The 18,150-nt window shown below is 48.3% G+C and overlaps 2 protein-coding genes across 2 annotated transcripts in view; one reads left to right on the top strand and one right to left on the bottom strand.

Moving 5' to 3' along the window:
* Positions 1–18,150, bottom strand: part of CCM2 (CCM2 scaffold protein) — a 247,433-nt gene that overhangs the window by 117,278 nt on the left and 112,005 nt on the right. The window lies entirely within an intron of this gene.
* The window catches only part of LOC134395914 (unconventional myosin-Ig-like), an 85,426-nt gene that overhangs the window by 47,867 nt on the left and 19,409 nt on the right, over positions 1–18,150 (top strand). The window contains exons 20-21 of the mRNA XM_063122161.1: positions 2,530–2,643; positions 3,426–3,580. Coding sequence (XP_062978231.1) covers positions 2,530–2,643; positions 3,426–3,580 — 269 coding nt within the window. The remainder of the gene's footprint in view (positions 1–2,529; positions 2,644–3,425; positions 3,581–18,150) is intronic.

Consider the following 18,150-nt stretch of genomic DNA (forward strand, 5'->3'; position numbering starts at 1 on the left):
AGCCCTGGAAACTTCAAATCTCTTGAGGGGGAGCCCTGGAAACTTCAAATCTCTTGAGGGGGAGCCCTGGAAGCTGTAAATCTCTTGAGGGGGAGCCCTGGAAACTTCAAATCTCTTGAGGGGGAGCCCTGGAAACTTCAAATCTCTTGAGGGGGAGCCCTGGAAGCTGTAAATCTCTTGAGGGGGAGCCCTGGAAACTTCAAATCTCTTGAGGGGGAGCCCTGGAAACTTCAAATCTCTTGAGGGGGAGCCCTGGAAACTTCAAATCTCTTGAGGGGGAGCCCTGGAAACTTCAAATCTCTTGAGGGGGAGCCCTGGAAACTTCAAATCTCTTGAGGGGGAGCCCTGGAAATTTCAAATCTCTTGAGGGGGAGCCCTGGAAACTTCAAATCTCTTGAGGGGGAGCCCTGGAAGCTGTAAATCTCTTGAGGGGGAGCCCTGGAAACTTCAAATCTCTTGAGGGGGAGCCCTGGAAACTTCAAATCTCTTGAGGGGGAGCCCTGGAAACTTCAAATCTCTTGACGGGGAGCCCTGGAAACTTCAAATCTCTTGACGGGGAGCCCTGGAAACTTCAAATCTCTTGAGAGGGAGCCCTGGAAACTTCAAATCTCTTGAGAGGGAGCCCTGGAAGCTGTAAATCTCTGAGGGGGAGTGCTGAGAACTGTAAATCTCTTGAGGGGGAGCCCTGTGGACTTCAAATCTCAGCACTTTCATCATACTATACTGCTCCCTCCCCAGGATTCTTTGGAAAAAAACATGACAAATTGGCATATACCGATATAATATCGTATGTCTGTGCCTCCGTCCAGGGTTCCCCCTTTGCCAGGGAATTTTTATCTTCCTTCCTCTTATCCCAGGAGAAGCCACAGACCCATTCCAATCGTGCCGTTTTGGCTGTTTCTGGGGTGCCTGGAGATATCCGTTTGCCAAAGGGCCATTTGCTTCTATGCGCATGTAGCCACTAGATAAATGGTTCTTTTATTCTGCCATGTTCTGAAGAGTGGGTTTTTTTAAAAAAAAAAAAAATTCTCAGCACTTGGCAGGGAGATACAGATGACCAGTTTATCAAATGGTTGCAAGAGCACTAGAGTCAGTTATCCCTTGGTAAGCTGGTTGTCTGTGGCCACTCCGATCCTCACCTTCTATCTCACCCACATGAGGCCAAAATTGGTCCTAGACAGTCACCCTTCTCACCTCTGAGGAGAGGAAAGAACCCTAGAGTACAGCTTCTTCCTCTGCCCAGTCATGAGGAATACGAAAGGACTACAAAGCTGGTGCCTGCCTGACCTCCAGAGGCAGGGAATTCCATAGGAGGGGGGCCACCACGCTGAAGGCTCTTCCCCTTGTGGACTCCAATTGGAGAATGGGTCTATGTGCCTGCCAATCTCCACGCAGTTTCGGTGCCCTCATATGACTTGGACTTCTTGAGCAGACACTTCCAACCAAGGTGAGCTACAGCAGCAACAACTGAAGGTCCTCTGATTGCTGAATCCAATATGATCATAGAATCATAGAATAGTAGAGTTGGAAGGGACCTAAAAGGCCATCAAGTCCAACCCCTTGCTCAATGCAGGAATCCACCCTAAAGCATCCCTGACAGATGGTTGTCCAGCTGCCTCTTGAAGGCCTCCAGTGTGGAAGAGACCACAACCTCATCAGGCAACTGATTCCACCGTCGCACTGCTCTAATAGTCAGGAAGTGTTTCCTGATGTCCAGCTGGAATCTGGCTCCCTGTCACTTGAGCCCGTTGTTCCGTGTCCTGCACTCTGGGAGGATCGAGAAGAGATCCTGGCCCTCCTCTGTGTGACAACCTTTTAAGTATTTGAGGAGTGCTCTCATGTCTCCCCTCCATCTTCTCTTCTCCAGGCTAAACCTGCCCAGTTCTTTCAGTCTCTCTTCATAGGGCTTTGTTTCCAGACCCCTGATCCTCCTGGTTACCCTCCTCTGAACACGCTCCAGCTTGTCTGCGTCCTTCTTGAAGTGTGGTGCCAAGAACTGGACACATTACTCTAGAATTGCATCCAGTGGCGGCCTCTGAACCACCCAAGGGCTGATTCCAGTACCTGAACAGACTGGGAAAGGGTTCTTCTGGAACCTGATCCCATAATGATTGCTATGTTCTTACTGGACCCAAATAGTGACAGAGGGGTGGTGAAACCAATGTGGCAAGAAAGGGTGGACCACACCCAGCCTGACCTTCCAGTAAAAACTGAAAGCTGCCATTGGCCACCATTCCCTGGGGGCGCAGAGCGGCTTTGCTGTATCACTTATCATCTGTCTGGTAGCAAGTCTATATCAGCCTTCCAGATGTGTTGGACTACAGCTCCCATCACCCTCAAACAGCACAGTGATCGGTGATTGGGGAGTATGGGAGCTGTAGTTCAATACATGGAGGTGTGCCCCAGTTGGAGAAAGCAGCTTGATAGAGTTTGTTGTGGAAGTTAAAGTGCAAAACCAGTTCCTGATGCTAAGGATATTATGTTGTTTCCTTGTCTTCCCTCCTTGGCCTTCCCCACCGCTACTTGCAGATAAACCGCTGTAACAAAAGCACGGACCGAGCCATTCTCATCACAGACCAGCACCTGTACAAGATGGATCCGAAGAAGCAGTACAAAGTGATGAGAGCCACACCTCTGAGCATGGTAAGTGGGGCCTCTCGTGATTTGGGGCAGGAGGAGGGGACATGGCCAAAGGCTTTCATGGTATACACGGGGCCAAGGTCCCTGACTGACAGTTCAAGGGCCTTCTGAAAAAGCCGCCCTGTGTGAATTGCCCCGATGGCTTACCGATAAACAGCAAGGCAAGATCCAGCATTACGCCATCTACTCTGTAGAGCAGGGATGGCCAGCATTCTGGGTTTTCAGGGACCACAACATTCTCTCTTTGGTGTTCCAGAACAGAAATTTGCCACGTAATGTTAGTCCTCATGAGTGCTATAAACAAGCAGAAAATAAGTGGGTGAAAATAGTCACTCCTTGCCCCATTCTATGGTCTCTTCAGGCTCACAGGGGAAGCTGGTAGCATCTAATGGCAGTTGGAACAAGGCAAGAAGGAAACAGGACCTTGGATAGCTCTCACTGGTTCCTGCTGGCTGGAACTCTCCTCTACTGCATCAATAGGAGAATGTTGTCTCAGCAGGGAACTAAAGCCAACTGAAGCCTTATGTGGGTTGACAAGTCCTGCAGTATGGTCACTTCTACCCCTCCTAGAGAAGCTGACTGGATTGTTAAAAGACCTGATTTTGTAGGTTGAGAGTTCTGTGAGGCCAGGGAGATGGAGGTTCTGCTGGAAACTCATTCTCTGCGCCAGTCTTTAAAAAACAAACAAACTAGCCTTTATTAGTTTTAGACATCATTTTTCATGGCCCTCTCTGGTTCCAGATGGGAGAGAGGTGAAACTGTTGTGATTTGTTTTGTCCTGATAGGTGACAGGGGTGAGCGTGACGAGTGGCAAGGATCAGCTGGTAGTCTTCCACACACAGAACCACGACGGTTTGGTGATTTGCCTCCATAAAATGCAGCCAGCAAATGACAACCGGGTTGGGGAGCTGGTGGGCGTACTGGTGGACCACTTCAGAAGGTGCGTGGGTTTTTTTTAAAAAAATCAATCAATTAATTCTAATACAGAGTAAGAATGGCTGTACCAAGCTTCACTCCAAACTTCCTGGATGGATTCTACATTTAGACTTAGAGTCCTCTGTCTTCTCCTTGGCCTTAGAGCTTGTCTGATGGTACACTAAACATGGCAACTCCTTTTTAACCCTTTAAGGATGCAGTCCAATGTATGTTCAGACAGAAAAAAGTCCTAAAATTCCAGCATTGCCCAGCCAACATGGGAATGCTGAGAGTTATAGGAGTTTTTTCTGCCTAAACGTTTGTAGGATTGTGTCCTAACTCTGCAATCCTATAGACCAGTGGTTCCCAAACGTTTTCAGGTCACTACCCCCTTGGTTCCACAAACACATGCCCAGTGCCCCCTACCTTACACTATAAAAATCATTATTCAGAATAGTGGTTTTCAATGACCCACTAAGGAAGATAATAACAATAAAATTCAAAACAGTAACAATTAATTGAATATTTATTCAAAATCCAATTACATTTTTTTAGTTTATTCAATTAAACATAATTGCTGAACTTGATCCAGTGATATCATCTTTTCAAAGTCTGATAGTCATATAGCAAGAATATTAGATATCACATTTAGTAACTAGGGTAGATAGAGTACCTCACTATTCTGTAAATCCTTATTGTGATGGATGGGCTTGATGAAGTGATACCAGTTTCCAAATGTCCAGTTTAAAGTCACTTAACATGAGTCTTAAATCTCCACATTTAGTAATCTGGAGTCAATTTCTTTGCTTGGAGAGATGTAGGTAGACCACACTAAAACCACATTCCACCAAAAAGGATGTTGGAAATGCAACCAGGAGCTTCTGAACCACTCTCCATAGTGCAGGATAGCGATCAGAAATTTCCTTCTGTAACCAAAACTCCTGGTACGATTTCTTAAACTTTGGCTTCAGCTCAGTGTCATTTTGTAGCTCAATTGGCCCCTTTAAATGGGAAGCACCCGCCGCAGGCTTGCTGAGGGAGGGAGGGAAAAGAGAGCGAACGCCTCTGTTTTGCAGCCGGCGTGGCAGGGCACACCAAGCAGTCTATGTCTCTTCATTAGCGTTTTGGTGCTTTTGAAACATTTCAATTCACCGTTAAAAGGACTCTTCTTAAATGGTATTAATACATGTGTGGATTCTTCCCCTATATGGCTCAGGACCAAACTACCTTCTCCCATAAAAATGTCCCTAGGTTTTAAAACCTTCTGGAGAGGCACTTCTCGGAAAAGACCACCTTGAGCGCCCCCCTGCTGCCCCTTTGCCTCTTAGCGCCCCCCTATGCAATCCCACCGTCCCCAAGGGGGCGGTACCACCCACTTTGGGAACCACTGCTATAGACCTTTACTTCAGAGTAAACCCCACTGAAGTCATTGGAACATATGTTTGGGGAGACATGCACAAGATTGTGCTATGAATCAAGATCCACAGCCCACAGGGGATCTTTTAACAAATACACCCTCCGTTCTCAGCTCTGTGGCATCTGTGTGTGAAAAACAGACAATTGCACTGGACCTCCGATTTATTCCTTTTCCTTAGATCTTTTATGGCCAAAACTTCACGTGTCGTCCAGTTGTGTGCACCATATGTGCTTTGATTATTTTGTTCCAGACAGTACTGTGGATAATGAAGGCGAGCGATATACGAAGTTTAAGATCTGCGTTGCGTTTTTTGTGTAGTGTTTGCATTTATTTATTTGTATTTATTTATTTTAACATTTATAAGAACTGCTCAAAATCAAGAGATATCAGAACAGTGTTCACTAAATTAAGCCACAAGACACGCTTTGTTTTGCAGAAGCCTTTGGTTTAAAGCAGTGCTAGGCAACTACAGGTCATCCAGGGTCTATTTCCCCCACCCACCCAGAACCTCCCGTCACCACCACCACTGGCATCCCACGTGAGCAGCAAAAAAAAAAAAAAATATGCCACCAATTTCCAGTGGCAAACCACTACGGAACACTAAAATACCTAAATTTAGCTTGTAAACAATTGGTGAGTTTTTACCGCCGCAGGCCTCACGTGGCCTAGTTCTGGCTTGAAGCAATAAACTCACTCTTTATTTATTTATTTACAATATTTATATACTGCTCCCCATTCAAAAATTTTAGAGCAGTAAAATTCAATAAAAACAGAATAGAACACCTTAAAATAGACTTTTAAAAGCAAAATGAAAGGTGAACTGTGAACCGTGGCTGGTCATTAAGGAAAGTCTTCCTTGAACAATGATGCTTTCAGGAGGTGCTGAAAGGAATACAAAGTTGGTGCCTGCCTGACCTCCAGAGGCAGGGAGTTCCACAGGAGGGGGGCCACCACACTGAAGGCTCTTCCCCTGGTGGACTCCAATCGGAGGATGGGTCTATGTGGAACCACCACATGACTCACGGCTATTAGAAATGCAGCCGCAGAGGCTACAGCCTACAGCGGAAGGCCCAGATGGGGGAGGGACGTCTTAATCTTCACCCCCTCCAGCATTTTCGCACTAAAGATCCCCTTCCAACTGAATGCCCTGCTGGGGGGAAGGAAGTATAAGGCAGTATAAGCATAAGTATAAGCTATGTACAAGGGAAATAATGTTATTATTATCATTATGGGTGATTTTTAAAACCCTTGTTGAAGGGTTAGAAACCCTGCCCTGTGCCCGTTTTACGCAGGCAGCTGCATCGCATTAAAAAAAAAAAGAAAAATCCTCATGGAAAAACGGCATGCAGTTGACAGACACCCTTCGACAGTTGAGCCAACAGTGCGATATGGCTGCAAGAAAGGCAAATGCTATTTTGGGCTGCATTAATAGAAGTATAGCTTCCAAATCGCGTGAGGTCGTGGTTCCTCTCTATTCGGCCCTGGTTAGGCCTCCTCTAGAGTATTGCGTCCAGTTCTGGGCTCCACAATTCAAGAAGGATGCAGACAAGCTGGAGCGGGTTCAGAGGAGGGCAACCAGGATGATCAGGGGTCTGGAAAGAAAGCCGTATGAGGAGAGACTGAAAGAACTGGGCATGTTTAGCCTGGAGAAGAGAAGATTGAGGGGAGACATGAGAGCACTCTTCAAATCCTTAAAAGGTTGTCACACAGAGGAGGGCCAGGACCTCTTCTCGATCCTCCCAGAGTGCAGGACACGGAATAACGGGCTCAAGTTACAGGAAGCCAGATTCCAGCTGGACATCAGGAAAAACTTCCTGACTGTTAGAACAGTACGACAATGGAACCAGTGACCTAGGGAGGTGGTGGGCTGTCCCACACTAGAGGCCTTCAAGAGGCAGCTGGACAAGCATCTGTCAGGGATGCTTTAGGGTGGATTCCTGCATAAAGCAGGGGGTTGGACTGGATGGCCTTGTAGGCCCCTTCCAACTCTGCTATTCTATGATTTTATGATTCTATGACAGAGGGAAGCACTGGATGAAGATAAGGATGTTAAAGCAGTGGTGGCTCCGATGTGGGAAGGTGAATCCGCTCCGGGTTTCAGTCGGAACCACCTTGGACAGCTCCTTTAGAGTTCTGATTGGTGCTGATTGAAACCCCGGAGCGGATTCCTCGCTCCACTGACATCCACTGATACTAAGGATGCACACACCAACGGGGCTGTGTAAGCTCTAGTCCTGCCTTTCCACACACACACACGCACACACACACACCCGTGCCCGTCTCATTAATCCCCCTTATTAGGTATTGTGCAAAGGCACGCGGGTTCATTTCGCGCGCCAGCTGTCTCTAGTGCTTGGGATAGATGCCCCCACCCACCCCGCTGCCATCTGCGGTGGGATTACAGAGAGCCACTCCTGACCCACTGCCCCTGGGGACACCCTCGTGCAGATAAGGGGGTGGAGGGGAGAGGAGGGCGGGAGGTCAGGCGTCTGAGCTGGGATTAGGGGTGGCAAGCCCACGATCCGGAGACCCTCCCTGTTCCCTTCACCCGGGGAGATCTCTCGCCTGCTGCACTTATGAAACAGGGTCTCTGCACCTGCTTTCGAGAGAACGGGCATGGCCGAAATTTGCACCCGACAGGAATTGGCTTCTAGGGTACACGTGTTGTGGAAGTGATTGATGGATCAGGAGTGGAAGGGGTGGGTGGGTGGCTGTGTTTCCAATGCAAAATGACTGGTGCGGTTCTTCTTCTTCTTCTTCTTCTTCTTCTTCTTCTTCTTCTTCTTATTATTATTATTATTATTATTATTATTATTACCGTATTTCTTCATTCTAAGACGCACTTTTCCCCCCATATAAACATCTCTAAAAACGGGGTGTGTCTTAGAATCGTGGGTGTGATTATTATTCTTAGAATCAAAGCTTTTTTTTCTGTTGGTGGTACTGAAGACGCACACTGAAATTAGTGTGCGTCTTACAATCAATGGTGTCTTACAATCGAAGAAATACGGTATTATTATTATTATTTTAAGGGGCATGCATGCGAAGGCGATAAAAATATGGAGCTATATTCTTAGAAGCTGTGAAACCGAAGCAGACATATACACATGTTTATGTGTACCTGTAAAATGTACAATTCTGCAAACGCATATGCCCTGCGCCTCTCAGGTGTGTTGGACAACAACCCCCACAATCCCCAGCTGGGCTGAAAACAACAGAATGAAATTTAATAGGGATAAATGCCAAGTTCTACATTTAGGAAATAGAAACCAAAGGCACAGTTACAAGATGGGGGATACTTGGCTCAGCAATGCTACAAACGAGAAGGATCTTGGAATTGTTGTAGATCGCAAGCTGAATATGAGCCAACAGTGTGATATGGCTGCAAGAAAGGCAAAGGCTATTTTGGGCTGCATTAATAGAAGTATAGCTTCCAAATCATGTGAGGTACTGGTTCCTCTCTATTCGGTCCTGGTTAAGCCTCCTCTAGAGTATTGCATCCAATTCTGGGCTCCACAATTCAAGAAGGACGCAGACAAGCTGGAGCGTGTTCAGAGGAGGGCAACCAGGATGATCAGGGGTCTGGAAACAAAGCCCTATGAAGAGAGACTGAAAGAAGTGGGCCTGTTTAGCCTGGAGAAGAGAAGATGGAGGGGAGACATGATAGCACTCTTCAAATACTCAAAAGGTTGTCACCCAGAGGAGGGCCAGGATCTCTTCTCGATCCTCCCAGAGTGCAGGACACGGAATAACGGGCTCAAGTTAAAGGAAGCCAGATTCCAGCTGGACATCAGGAAAAACTTCCTGACTGTTAGAGCAGTACGACAATGGAATCAGTTGCCTGGTGAGGTTGTGGGCTCTCCCACACTAGAGGCCTTCAAGAGGTAGCTGGACAACCTTCTGTCAGGGATGCTTTAGGGTGGGTTCCTGCATTGAGCAGGGGGTTGGACCCGATGGCCTTGTAGGCCCCTTCCAACTCTGCTATTCTATGATTTTATGATATGATTCTATGGCGTTGTTGTCACATTTGGAAGCTGCCAGGTTGTCGAAAGCCGATGTAGGGCAATAAATACTTATCGCAGAGAGGAACATATAGGACAATACCCTATTTATATTCATATTGAGAGATTTCCTATACATTAACATTCCTGTACTCGCCTCAAAGGTATTATGTGAACCAGGTCTGGGCAGGCCTCGTTCTTTTCCTGCGCTGGCTCATCCAGACGCGAGAGTAGGCCTCAGCCCTGTGGGATTCCGCTTCCCCCATTTCTCCTCCCGCCGTCCTTTCCGTTTCAGTGCACCAAATTGGTCGCCGTAGTAACCGCCTCCAGAGCACAATGCGGTCCGCCCATCCCATCCTTTCACAGCCCTGTCAGTCAGCTCCCCCCACCCGCAGCAAGGGTGTCAAAGGAGCACATGTCCCCCCCTCCCCGCCTTCCTCCGTTCACTCGTGGGTGAATTGGGGGGGGGCTGAGTAAGAAACCAGAGGGGGGGGGGAATGAGTGGTTCCAGGTTGCCTGTGCATCACAGCAAATTCACAGTCAGAAGCGTCCTTCTACTGTAGTCCATTTGGCCAAGTATTGTCAACTCCAACTGGCAGCTAAGGCTCCGCAGGATTTCAGGCAGGAGTTTTCCCCACCCTACCTGGAGATGCCACTGGGTGTCGAACATGGGACTTTCTACAAATAATCCATGTGTTTTTCTGCTTACCATAAGAGCTTCTACGTTAGGGTGACCCTATGAAAAGGAAGACCGGGCTCCTGTATCTTTAACAGTTGTAATGAAAAGAGAATTTCAGCAGGTGTCATTTTTATATAAGGAGAACCTGGTGAAATTCCCTCTTCATCACAACAGTTAAATCTGCCCTCTTTTAAATCTGGTCACTCTAGTGTAGCTCCTGCAGCTTTAACTGTTGTGATGAAGAGGGAATTTCACCAGGTGCGACATGCCTACAAATGACTCCTGCTGAAATTCCCTTCTCTATGCAACTGTTAAAGATACAGGAGCCCGGTCCTCCTTTCCATAGGGTCACCCTATCTAAGTCGACCTCTCTCATCGGTCTGCAACAAGGGAACTCTTACAACGCCATCCCATTCTTGTTTACTCAGAAGTAAGTCCCATTGAATTCAATGGGACTTACTTCCAGGTAAGTGAGTATAAGATCACAACCTTAGGCTGCAGTCTCATGTTCGCTTACCTGGGAGTAAGCCCCATTGAACTCAGTGGGCTTACTTAGGAACATTGGAACATAGGAAACTGCCTTATATGGAGTCAGCTCTAGCCCAGTATTGTCGACACTGACTGGCAGCAGATGGATGGATCCTTGGTCCTTGCATGGATGGATGCTTGGTCCATCTAGCCCAGTATTGTCGACACTGACTGGCAGCAGATGGATGGATCCTTGGTCCTTGCATGGATGGATGCTTGGTCCATCTAGCCCAGTATTGTTGACACTGACTGGCAGCAGATGGATGGATCCTTGGTCCTTGCATGGATGTATGCTTGGTCCATCTAGCCCAGTATTGTTGACACTGACTGGCAGCAGATGGATGGATCTTTGGTCCTTGCATGGATGGATGCTTGGTCCATCTAGCCCAGTATTGTCGACACTGACTGGCAGCAGATGGATGGATCTTTGGTCCTTGCATGGATGGATGCTTGGTCCATCTAGCCCAGTATTGTCGACACTGACTGGCAGCAGATGGATGGATCCTTGGTCCTTGCATGGATGGATGCTTGGTCCATCTAGCCCAGTATTGTCGACACTGACTGGCAGCAGATGGATGGATCCTTGGTCCTTGCATGGATGTATGCTTGGTCCATCTAGCCCAGTATTGTCGACACTGACTGGCAGCAGATGGATGGATCCTTGGTCCTTGCATGGATGGATCCTTGGTCCATCTAGCCCAGTATTGTCAACACTGACTGGCAGCAGATGGATGGATCCTTGGTCCTTGCATGGATGGATCCTTGGTCCATCTAGCCCAGTATTGTCGACACTGACTGGCAGCAGATGGATGGATCTTTGGTCCTTGCATGGATGGATGCTTGGTCCATCTAGCCCAGTATTGTCGACACTGACTGGCAGCAGATGGATGGATCTTTGGTCCTTGCATGGATGGATGCTTGGTCCATCTAGCCCAGTATTGTCGACACTGACTGGGAGCAGATGGATGGATCCTTGGTCCTTGCATGGATGGATGCTTGGTCCATCTAGCCCAGTATTGTCAACACTGACTGGCAGCAGATGGATGGATCCTTGGTCCTTGCATGGATGGATCCTTGGTCCATCTAGCCCAGTATTGTCAACACTGACTGGCAGCAGATGGATGGATCTTTGGTCCTTGCATGGATGGATGCTTGGTCCATCTAGCCCAGTATTGTCGACACTGACTGGCAGCAGATGGATGGATCTTTGGTCCTTGCATGGATGGATGCTTGGTCCATCTAGCCCAGTATTGTCGACACTGACTGGCAGCAGATGGATGGATCCTTGGTCCTTGCATGGATGGATCCTTGGTCCATCTAGCCCAGTATTGTCAACACTGACTGGCAGCAGATGGATGGATCCTTGGTCCTTGCATGGATGGATCCTTGGTCCATCTAGCCCAGTATTGTCGACACTGACTGGCAGCAGATGGATGGATCTTTGGTCCTTGCATGGATGGATGCTTGGTCCATCTAGCCCAGTATTGTCGACACTGACTGGGAGCAGATGGATGGATCCTTGGTCCTTGCATGGATGGATGCTTGGTCCATCTAGCCCAGTATTGTCGACACTGACTGGCAGCAGATGGATGGATCTTTGGTCCTTGCATGGATGGATGCTTGGTCCATCTAGCCCAGTATTGTCAACACTGACTGGCAGCAGATGGATGGATCCTTGGTCCTTGCATGGATGGATCCTTGGTCCATCTAGCCCAGTATTGTCGACACTGACTGGCAGCAGATGGATGGATCTTTGGTCCTTGCATGGATGGATGCTTGGTCCATCTAGCCCAGTATTGTCGACACTGACTGGCAGCAGATGGATGGATCCTTGGTCCTTGCATGGATGGATCCTTGGTCCATCTAGCCCAGTATTGTCAACACTGACTGGCAGCAGATGGATGGATCCTTGGTCCTTGCATGGATGGATCCTTGGTCCATCTAGCCCAGTATTGTCGACACTGACTGGCAGCAGATGGATGGATCTTTGGTCCTTGCATGGATGGATGCTTGGTCCATCTAGCCCAGTATTGTCGACACTGACTGGGAGCAGATGGATGGATCCTTGGTCCTTGCATGGATGGATGCTTGGTCCATCTAGCCCAGTATTGTCGACACTGACTGGCAGCAGATGGATGGATCTTTGGTCCTTGCATGGATGGATGCTTGGTCCATCTAGCCCAGTATTGTCGACACTGACTGGCAGCAGATGGATGGATCCTTGGTCCTTGCATGGATGGATCCTTGGTCCATCTAGCCCAGTATTGTCAACACTGACTGGCAGCAGATGGATGGATCCTTGGTCCTTGCATGGATGGATCCTTGGTCCATCTAGCCCAGTATTGTCAACACTGACTGGCAGCAGATGGATGGATCTTTGGTCCTTGCATGGATGGATGCTTGGTCCATCTAGCCTAGTATTGTCGACACTGACTGGCAGCAGATGGATGGATCTTTGGTCCTTGCATGGATGGATGCTTGGTCCATCTAGCCCAGTATTGTCGACACTGACTGGGAGCAGATGGATGGATCCTTGGTCCTTGCATGGATGGATCCTTGGTCCATCTAGCCCAGTATTGTCAACACTGACTGGCAGCAGATGGATGGATCCTTGGTCCATCCAGCCCAGTATTGTTAGCACTGACTGGCAGCAGATGGATGGATCCTTGGTCCATCCAGCCCAGTATTGTCAACACTGACTGGCAGCAGATGGATGGATCCTTGGTCCATCCAGCCCAGTATTGTTAGCACTGACTGGCAGCAGATGGATGGATCCTTGGTCCATCCAGCCCAGTATTGTCAACACTGACTGGCAGCAGATGGATGGATCCTTGGTCCATCTAGCCCAGTATTGTCAACACTGACTGGCAGCAGATGGATGGATCCTTGGTCCATCCAGCCCAGTATTGTTAGCACTGACTGGCAGCAGCAGCTCTCCAAGATTTCAGGCAGGACTCTTTCCACCTGGAGGTGCCTGCGATTGAACCTGGGACCTTTTGCATGTAAGGTGGGGGCTCTTCTGCTGAGCCATGGTCCCCATAACACAGGCTGTCCGTTCCTAACCCCATAAGGAGTTGCCTGTGGCAACAGCTTGCAGCGTAAAAAGTCCTGTGAATAGAACAACCTGCCTTCTACTGAGTGAAACCGTTAGTCCATGGAGGCCGGTAATGACTGGCCATGGTGCTCTCAGGGTTTTGGGAAGAGGACCTTCACAGCACCAAGTAGAAGATGCTTGCAGTGAACCCAGGGCTGGCCGAGACGTTCTGATTGCGAATGGCTTCGGGTCTTTCAGCTGACTTGTTACTCACTGAAATAGGCCTTAACTGCTCACTGCTGTGGGTTTTGTTTGTTACATTTTTTATTGATGTGGTTTTAATCGATTGGCTTTAAGGTTGATTATAACTTTGTATTTTATCTTGCCTGTTGTTGTTGCTAGATGCCTGGAGCACCTCAGGGAAAGGACACAATCCTATGCATAGGGTGACCCTATGAAAAGGAGGACTGGGCTCCTGTACCTTTAACAGTTTTATTGAAAAGGGAATTTCAGCAGATGTCCTTTGTATATATGGGGAACCTGGTGAAATTTCCTCTTCAACACAACAGTTAAAGCTGCAGGAGCCCTGCCCTCTTTTGTATCTGGTCATTCTAGTATAGCTCCTGCAGCTTTAACTGTTGTGATGAAGAGGGAATTTCACCAGGTTCTCCATATGTACAAATGACATCTGCCGAAATTTCCTTTTCTATGCAACTGTTAAAGATAGAGGAGCCCTGTCCTCCTTTTCATAGGGTCACCCTACCTATGCATGTTTAGACAGAAAAAAGTCCTATAATTCTGGGCATTCCCCATTTTTCATTTTGTTTAATCTTTTGCCTTTCCCATGTATTTATTTATTTATGTATTTATTTATTTATTTATTAGCTACATTTATATCCTGCCTATCTATCCTAGGTGTCCAATGCAGTGTACATGGTCTCCTCTCCGTTTTTATCCTCACAATGTCCCTGTGAGGTAGGTTAGGCAGAGATTCAATGACTGGCTGAAAGTCACCCAGTGAGCAACATGGCAGAGCGGGGATTTGAACCGGTGTCCTCTCAGTTCAACACTCCAACCAGGATGATCAGGGGTCTGGAAACAAAGCCCTGTGAAGAGAGACTGAAAGAACTGGGCCTGTTTAGCCTGGAGAAGAGAAGATTGAGGGGAGACATGAGAGCACTCTTCTAATACTTAAAAGGTTGTCACACAGAGGAGGGCCAGGATCTCTTCTCCATCTTCCCAGAGTGCAGGACACAGAATAACGGTCTCAAGTTAAAGGAATCCAGATTCCAGATTCCTGACTCTTAGAGCAGTACGACAATGGAATCAGTGACCTAGGGAGGTGGTGGGCTCTCCCACACTAGAGGCATCCAAGAGGCAGCTGGACAACCCTCTGTCAGGGATGCTTTAGGGTGGATTCCTGCATTGAGCAGGGGGTTGGACTCGATGGCCTTGTAGGCCCCTTCCAACTCTGCTATTCTATGATTCTAACCCTGACACCTCACTGGCCATTTTGAATGCCACTTTAGAAGTCTTTGGTGTGGCTGATCCTGTATTGAATACTGTGACAGAGCAACAAAGGATATCGTACAACTGAGGTCATGGTGGGTGAGCGAAATTATTTTGATTACTTTAAAACTGCAGGAAATGATCAAGGGCTTAGAGCAGCTGTTAATGGGAAAAGATTAAAACTTTGGGGGCTCTTTAGTTTTACGGAAAAGGTCAAGGGAAAACAGAACATGACTGGTTTATATAATTGTGAACAGCTGGATAGAGCATGCATAAAGAGATGGTTTCCCCTCCTTCGTAATGCTAGGAAGATCAGGTCAACCAATTAAGTTGATTGAGAAAAGGAAGTCCTTCTTCACACAACTAATTAGTTTACAGAACAGCAAGAATTGGGCAAGGGGGGAGCTTTAAAAAAAGAGAAGGTTAGGCATCTTGGATCCTTCAGATGTATTGGACAACGACTCCCACTTTCCCCCGTCAGCACAGCCATGCATAAGGTTGCGCCTCTGAAAACCATCATAAGATTTAAAAAGCCAAGTTGAAAAGATGGGTGTTGATTAGGCCAACCCTATGGAACGGAGGACAGGGCTCCTGTATTCTTTAACGGTTGCAAAGAAAAGGGAATTTCAGCAGGTGTCATTTGTGTGCATGCAGCACCTGGGGAAATCCCCTCTTCATCACCACAGTTAAAGCTGCAGGAGCCCTGCCCACTTTTGTATCTGGTCACTCTAATACAGCTCCTGCAGCTTTAAGTCTGGTGATGAAGAGGGGATTTCACCCGGTGCTGCATGCGTAACAATGACACTTTCCTGATGTCCACAGCGGACATCAGGAGAAACCTCCTGACTGTTAGAGCAGTACGACAATGGAATCAGTTACCTAGGGAGGTTGTGGGCTCTCCCACACTAGAGGCGTTCAAGAGGCAGCTGGACAACCATCTGTCAGGGATGCTTTAGGGTGGATTCCTGCATTGAGCAGGGGGTTGGACTCGATGGCCTTGTAGGCCCCTTCCAACTCTGCTATTCTATGATTGTACTCAGTACATACATGTGTCTTACAAACCAGAGAGTGAATCCCACACTCTCCCACACTAGAGGCCTTCAAGAGGCAACTGGACAACCACCTGTCAGGGATGCTTCAGGGTGGATTCCTGCATTGAGCAGGGGATTGGACTCGATGGCCTTGTAGGCCCCTTCCAATGCTGCTATTCTACGATTCTATGATTCTATGACACCTGCTGAAATTCATTTTTCAATACAACCATAAAAAGTTTCAGGAGTCCAGTCCTCCTTTCTTGTACGGCCACCCTAGTGTCGACCCCCATCTTGGTGTGCTCTTTAACGCTCTAAGGGTGCACTCTTAGAACATTAAATTTTATTTATTTATTTATTTATTACATTTTTATACTACCCAATAGCTGAAGCTCTCTAAACCTCTTTAATGAGAGGTTTAGTGCTCTCATTAAAGAGCACTAAACCTCTTTATTTGGCACCAGTTAGCAGCAACGGAAGCTCCCGGAAGCTCTTCACGGGCTGCCCCACGTCGAGCGCATTGCAGCAGCCTAACCGTGGTGTCGCCAAGTTACGCCGCGCTCCCGTGGGTCGTCAGGGCAAGACGAGCTGGGCGGATGCAGTCTGGCCCCTGCCCCATAGCAGCGGGTGACAGATGGGAGCGTTCTCCCTGAGCCCCCTGTGCTGCTGGGTCAAGCCTTCACCATCTGCTGCCGGCAGCTGCCGGCACGCGCCTGAGCCCGTCCGGGTGTGGAGAAGAAAAGAGCGGAGGAAGGGGAGGAGGGGCGGGGGTGGGGGGGATGGAGAGTGGGACGTTCTCTGCGCGTCTCCCTGGAGCTTCACAAAGGAGATTGTGAGGAATTATCGCACAGTCCTGGCAGGTTGGAAGTGATGAACTAGCAGGCAGCTGCCAAGGCCGGGATGGGCCTTCTGTGTGTGTGTGTGTGTGTGCATGTGTGTGTGCCGGCCCTCTGGAGCCTTGTGTGCTCACAGAAGTCAAGCGCAGAGAGAACAAAAAACCCCTGTAAGTTTAGGAACCTGCATGCCCGCAAGAACAGCTAAGGCAGAATCTGGAACTCTGGTAGAATCATAGAATAGTAGAGTTGGAAGGGGCCTATAAGGCCATTGAGTCCAACCCCCTGCTCAGTGCAGGAATCCACCCTAAAGCATCCCTGACAGATGGTTGTCCAGCTGCCCCTTGAAGGCCTCTAGTGTGGGAGAGCCCACAACCTCCCTAGGTAACTGGTTCCATTGTCATCCTGCTCTAACAGTCAGGAAGTTTTTCCTTATGTCCAGCTGGAATCTGCCTTCCTGCAACTTCAGCCCGTTATCTCGTGTCCTGCACTCTGGGAGGATCGAGAAGAGATCCTGGCCCTCCTCTGTGTGACAACCTTTTAAGTATTTGAAGAGTGCTATCATGTCTCCCCTCCATCTTCTCTTCTCCAGGCCAAACAGGCCCAGTTCTTTCAGTCTCTCTTCCTAGGGCTTTGTTTCCAGACCCCTGATCATCCTGGTTACCTAGTCTATGATTCTATTTCACAGCAATCCCAGCTGCCAGTAAGAAAACGTGTGAATCATTTAAAAAGTGGGAGGGACCGGCACCTTGGTGGGTGCTAAGAAAAGGGTCTGGGGCTGCATTAGTGCCTATAGGCACCACGTTTGCTACCCCCCCCGCCCTCAATATCTTGGATCCAGGGAACCTGCAGAACTGCTTCCTCCCATGCTACCATGGCTGCCCCCTAAGGTCCAACAGAGAGGCCCTTTTCTATGTCCAACACCGAATGCTAGGCTGGTTAGGAGGCATGGATCTTTGTTTATGACTACACTCTAGTTTGGAACAGTCTTCCACAGGATTTCCTTCACTTTTTATTTTCCATCTCTTGGTGAAGGGCGCTGTGTTTAGGCCGCCTTTTCATTGGCGTTCACCAGCTTTCCTCAACCTGGGTCCCTCCAGATGTGTGGGACTACAAATCCCATAACACACACACCCCAGCCACCATAGCATGTGGAGGGCCCCAGGTTGGGAAAGGCTGGCCTACCTAGATATCGGCGGACTCTTCCGTACGATCTCTTTTGTGCTTCTTGATGTTACTGTTCTTGGCATGAATTTTAAAATGTGTTTTGTGAATTTATGGTCAGCTGCTTTTGAGCACTGAATCTCTATCCCGCCTCTCTGCTTAAAAAAATGAACAAATTGCTCGTCACAAAACAGTCACGTGTGTTGAAGCCTCTGTCGACAAAGAATTGGCCGATGCAAGCCTATGGACATAGACTTGGGAGGCAGCCGTAGTGAATCCTAAGGAAGCCTAACCAGGACTGCGCTTTCCCTGGTGAAAGGATCTCAATTAATGGCCTGTGGTCACCGGTTTCCCTTACAAAGGAGAAGAGGGAGCTCTCTTGAGGAGCTAGCCATGGTG

This window comes from Elgaria multicarinata, chromosome 1 (genome assembly GCF_023053635.1).
Source record: "Elgaria multicarinata webbii isolate HBS135686 ecotype San Diego chromosome 1, rElgMul1.1.pri, whole genome shotgun sequence".
In the NCBI taxonomy this organism is placed as follows: Eukaryota; Metazoa; Chordata; class Lepidosauria; order Squamata; family Anguidae; genus Elgaria; species Elgaria multicarinata.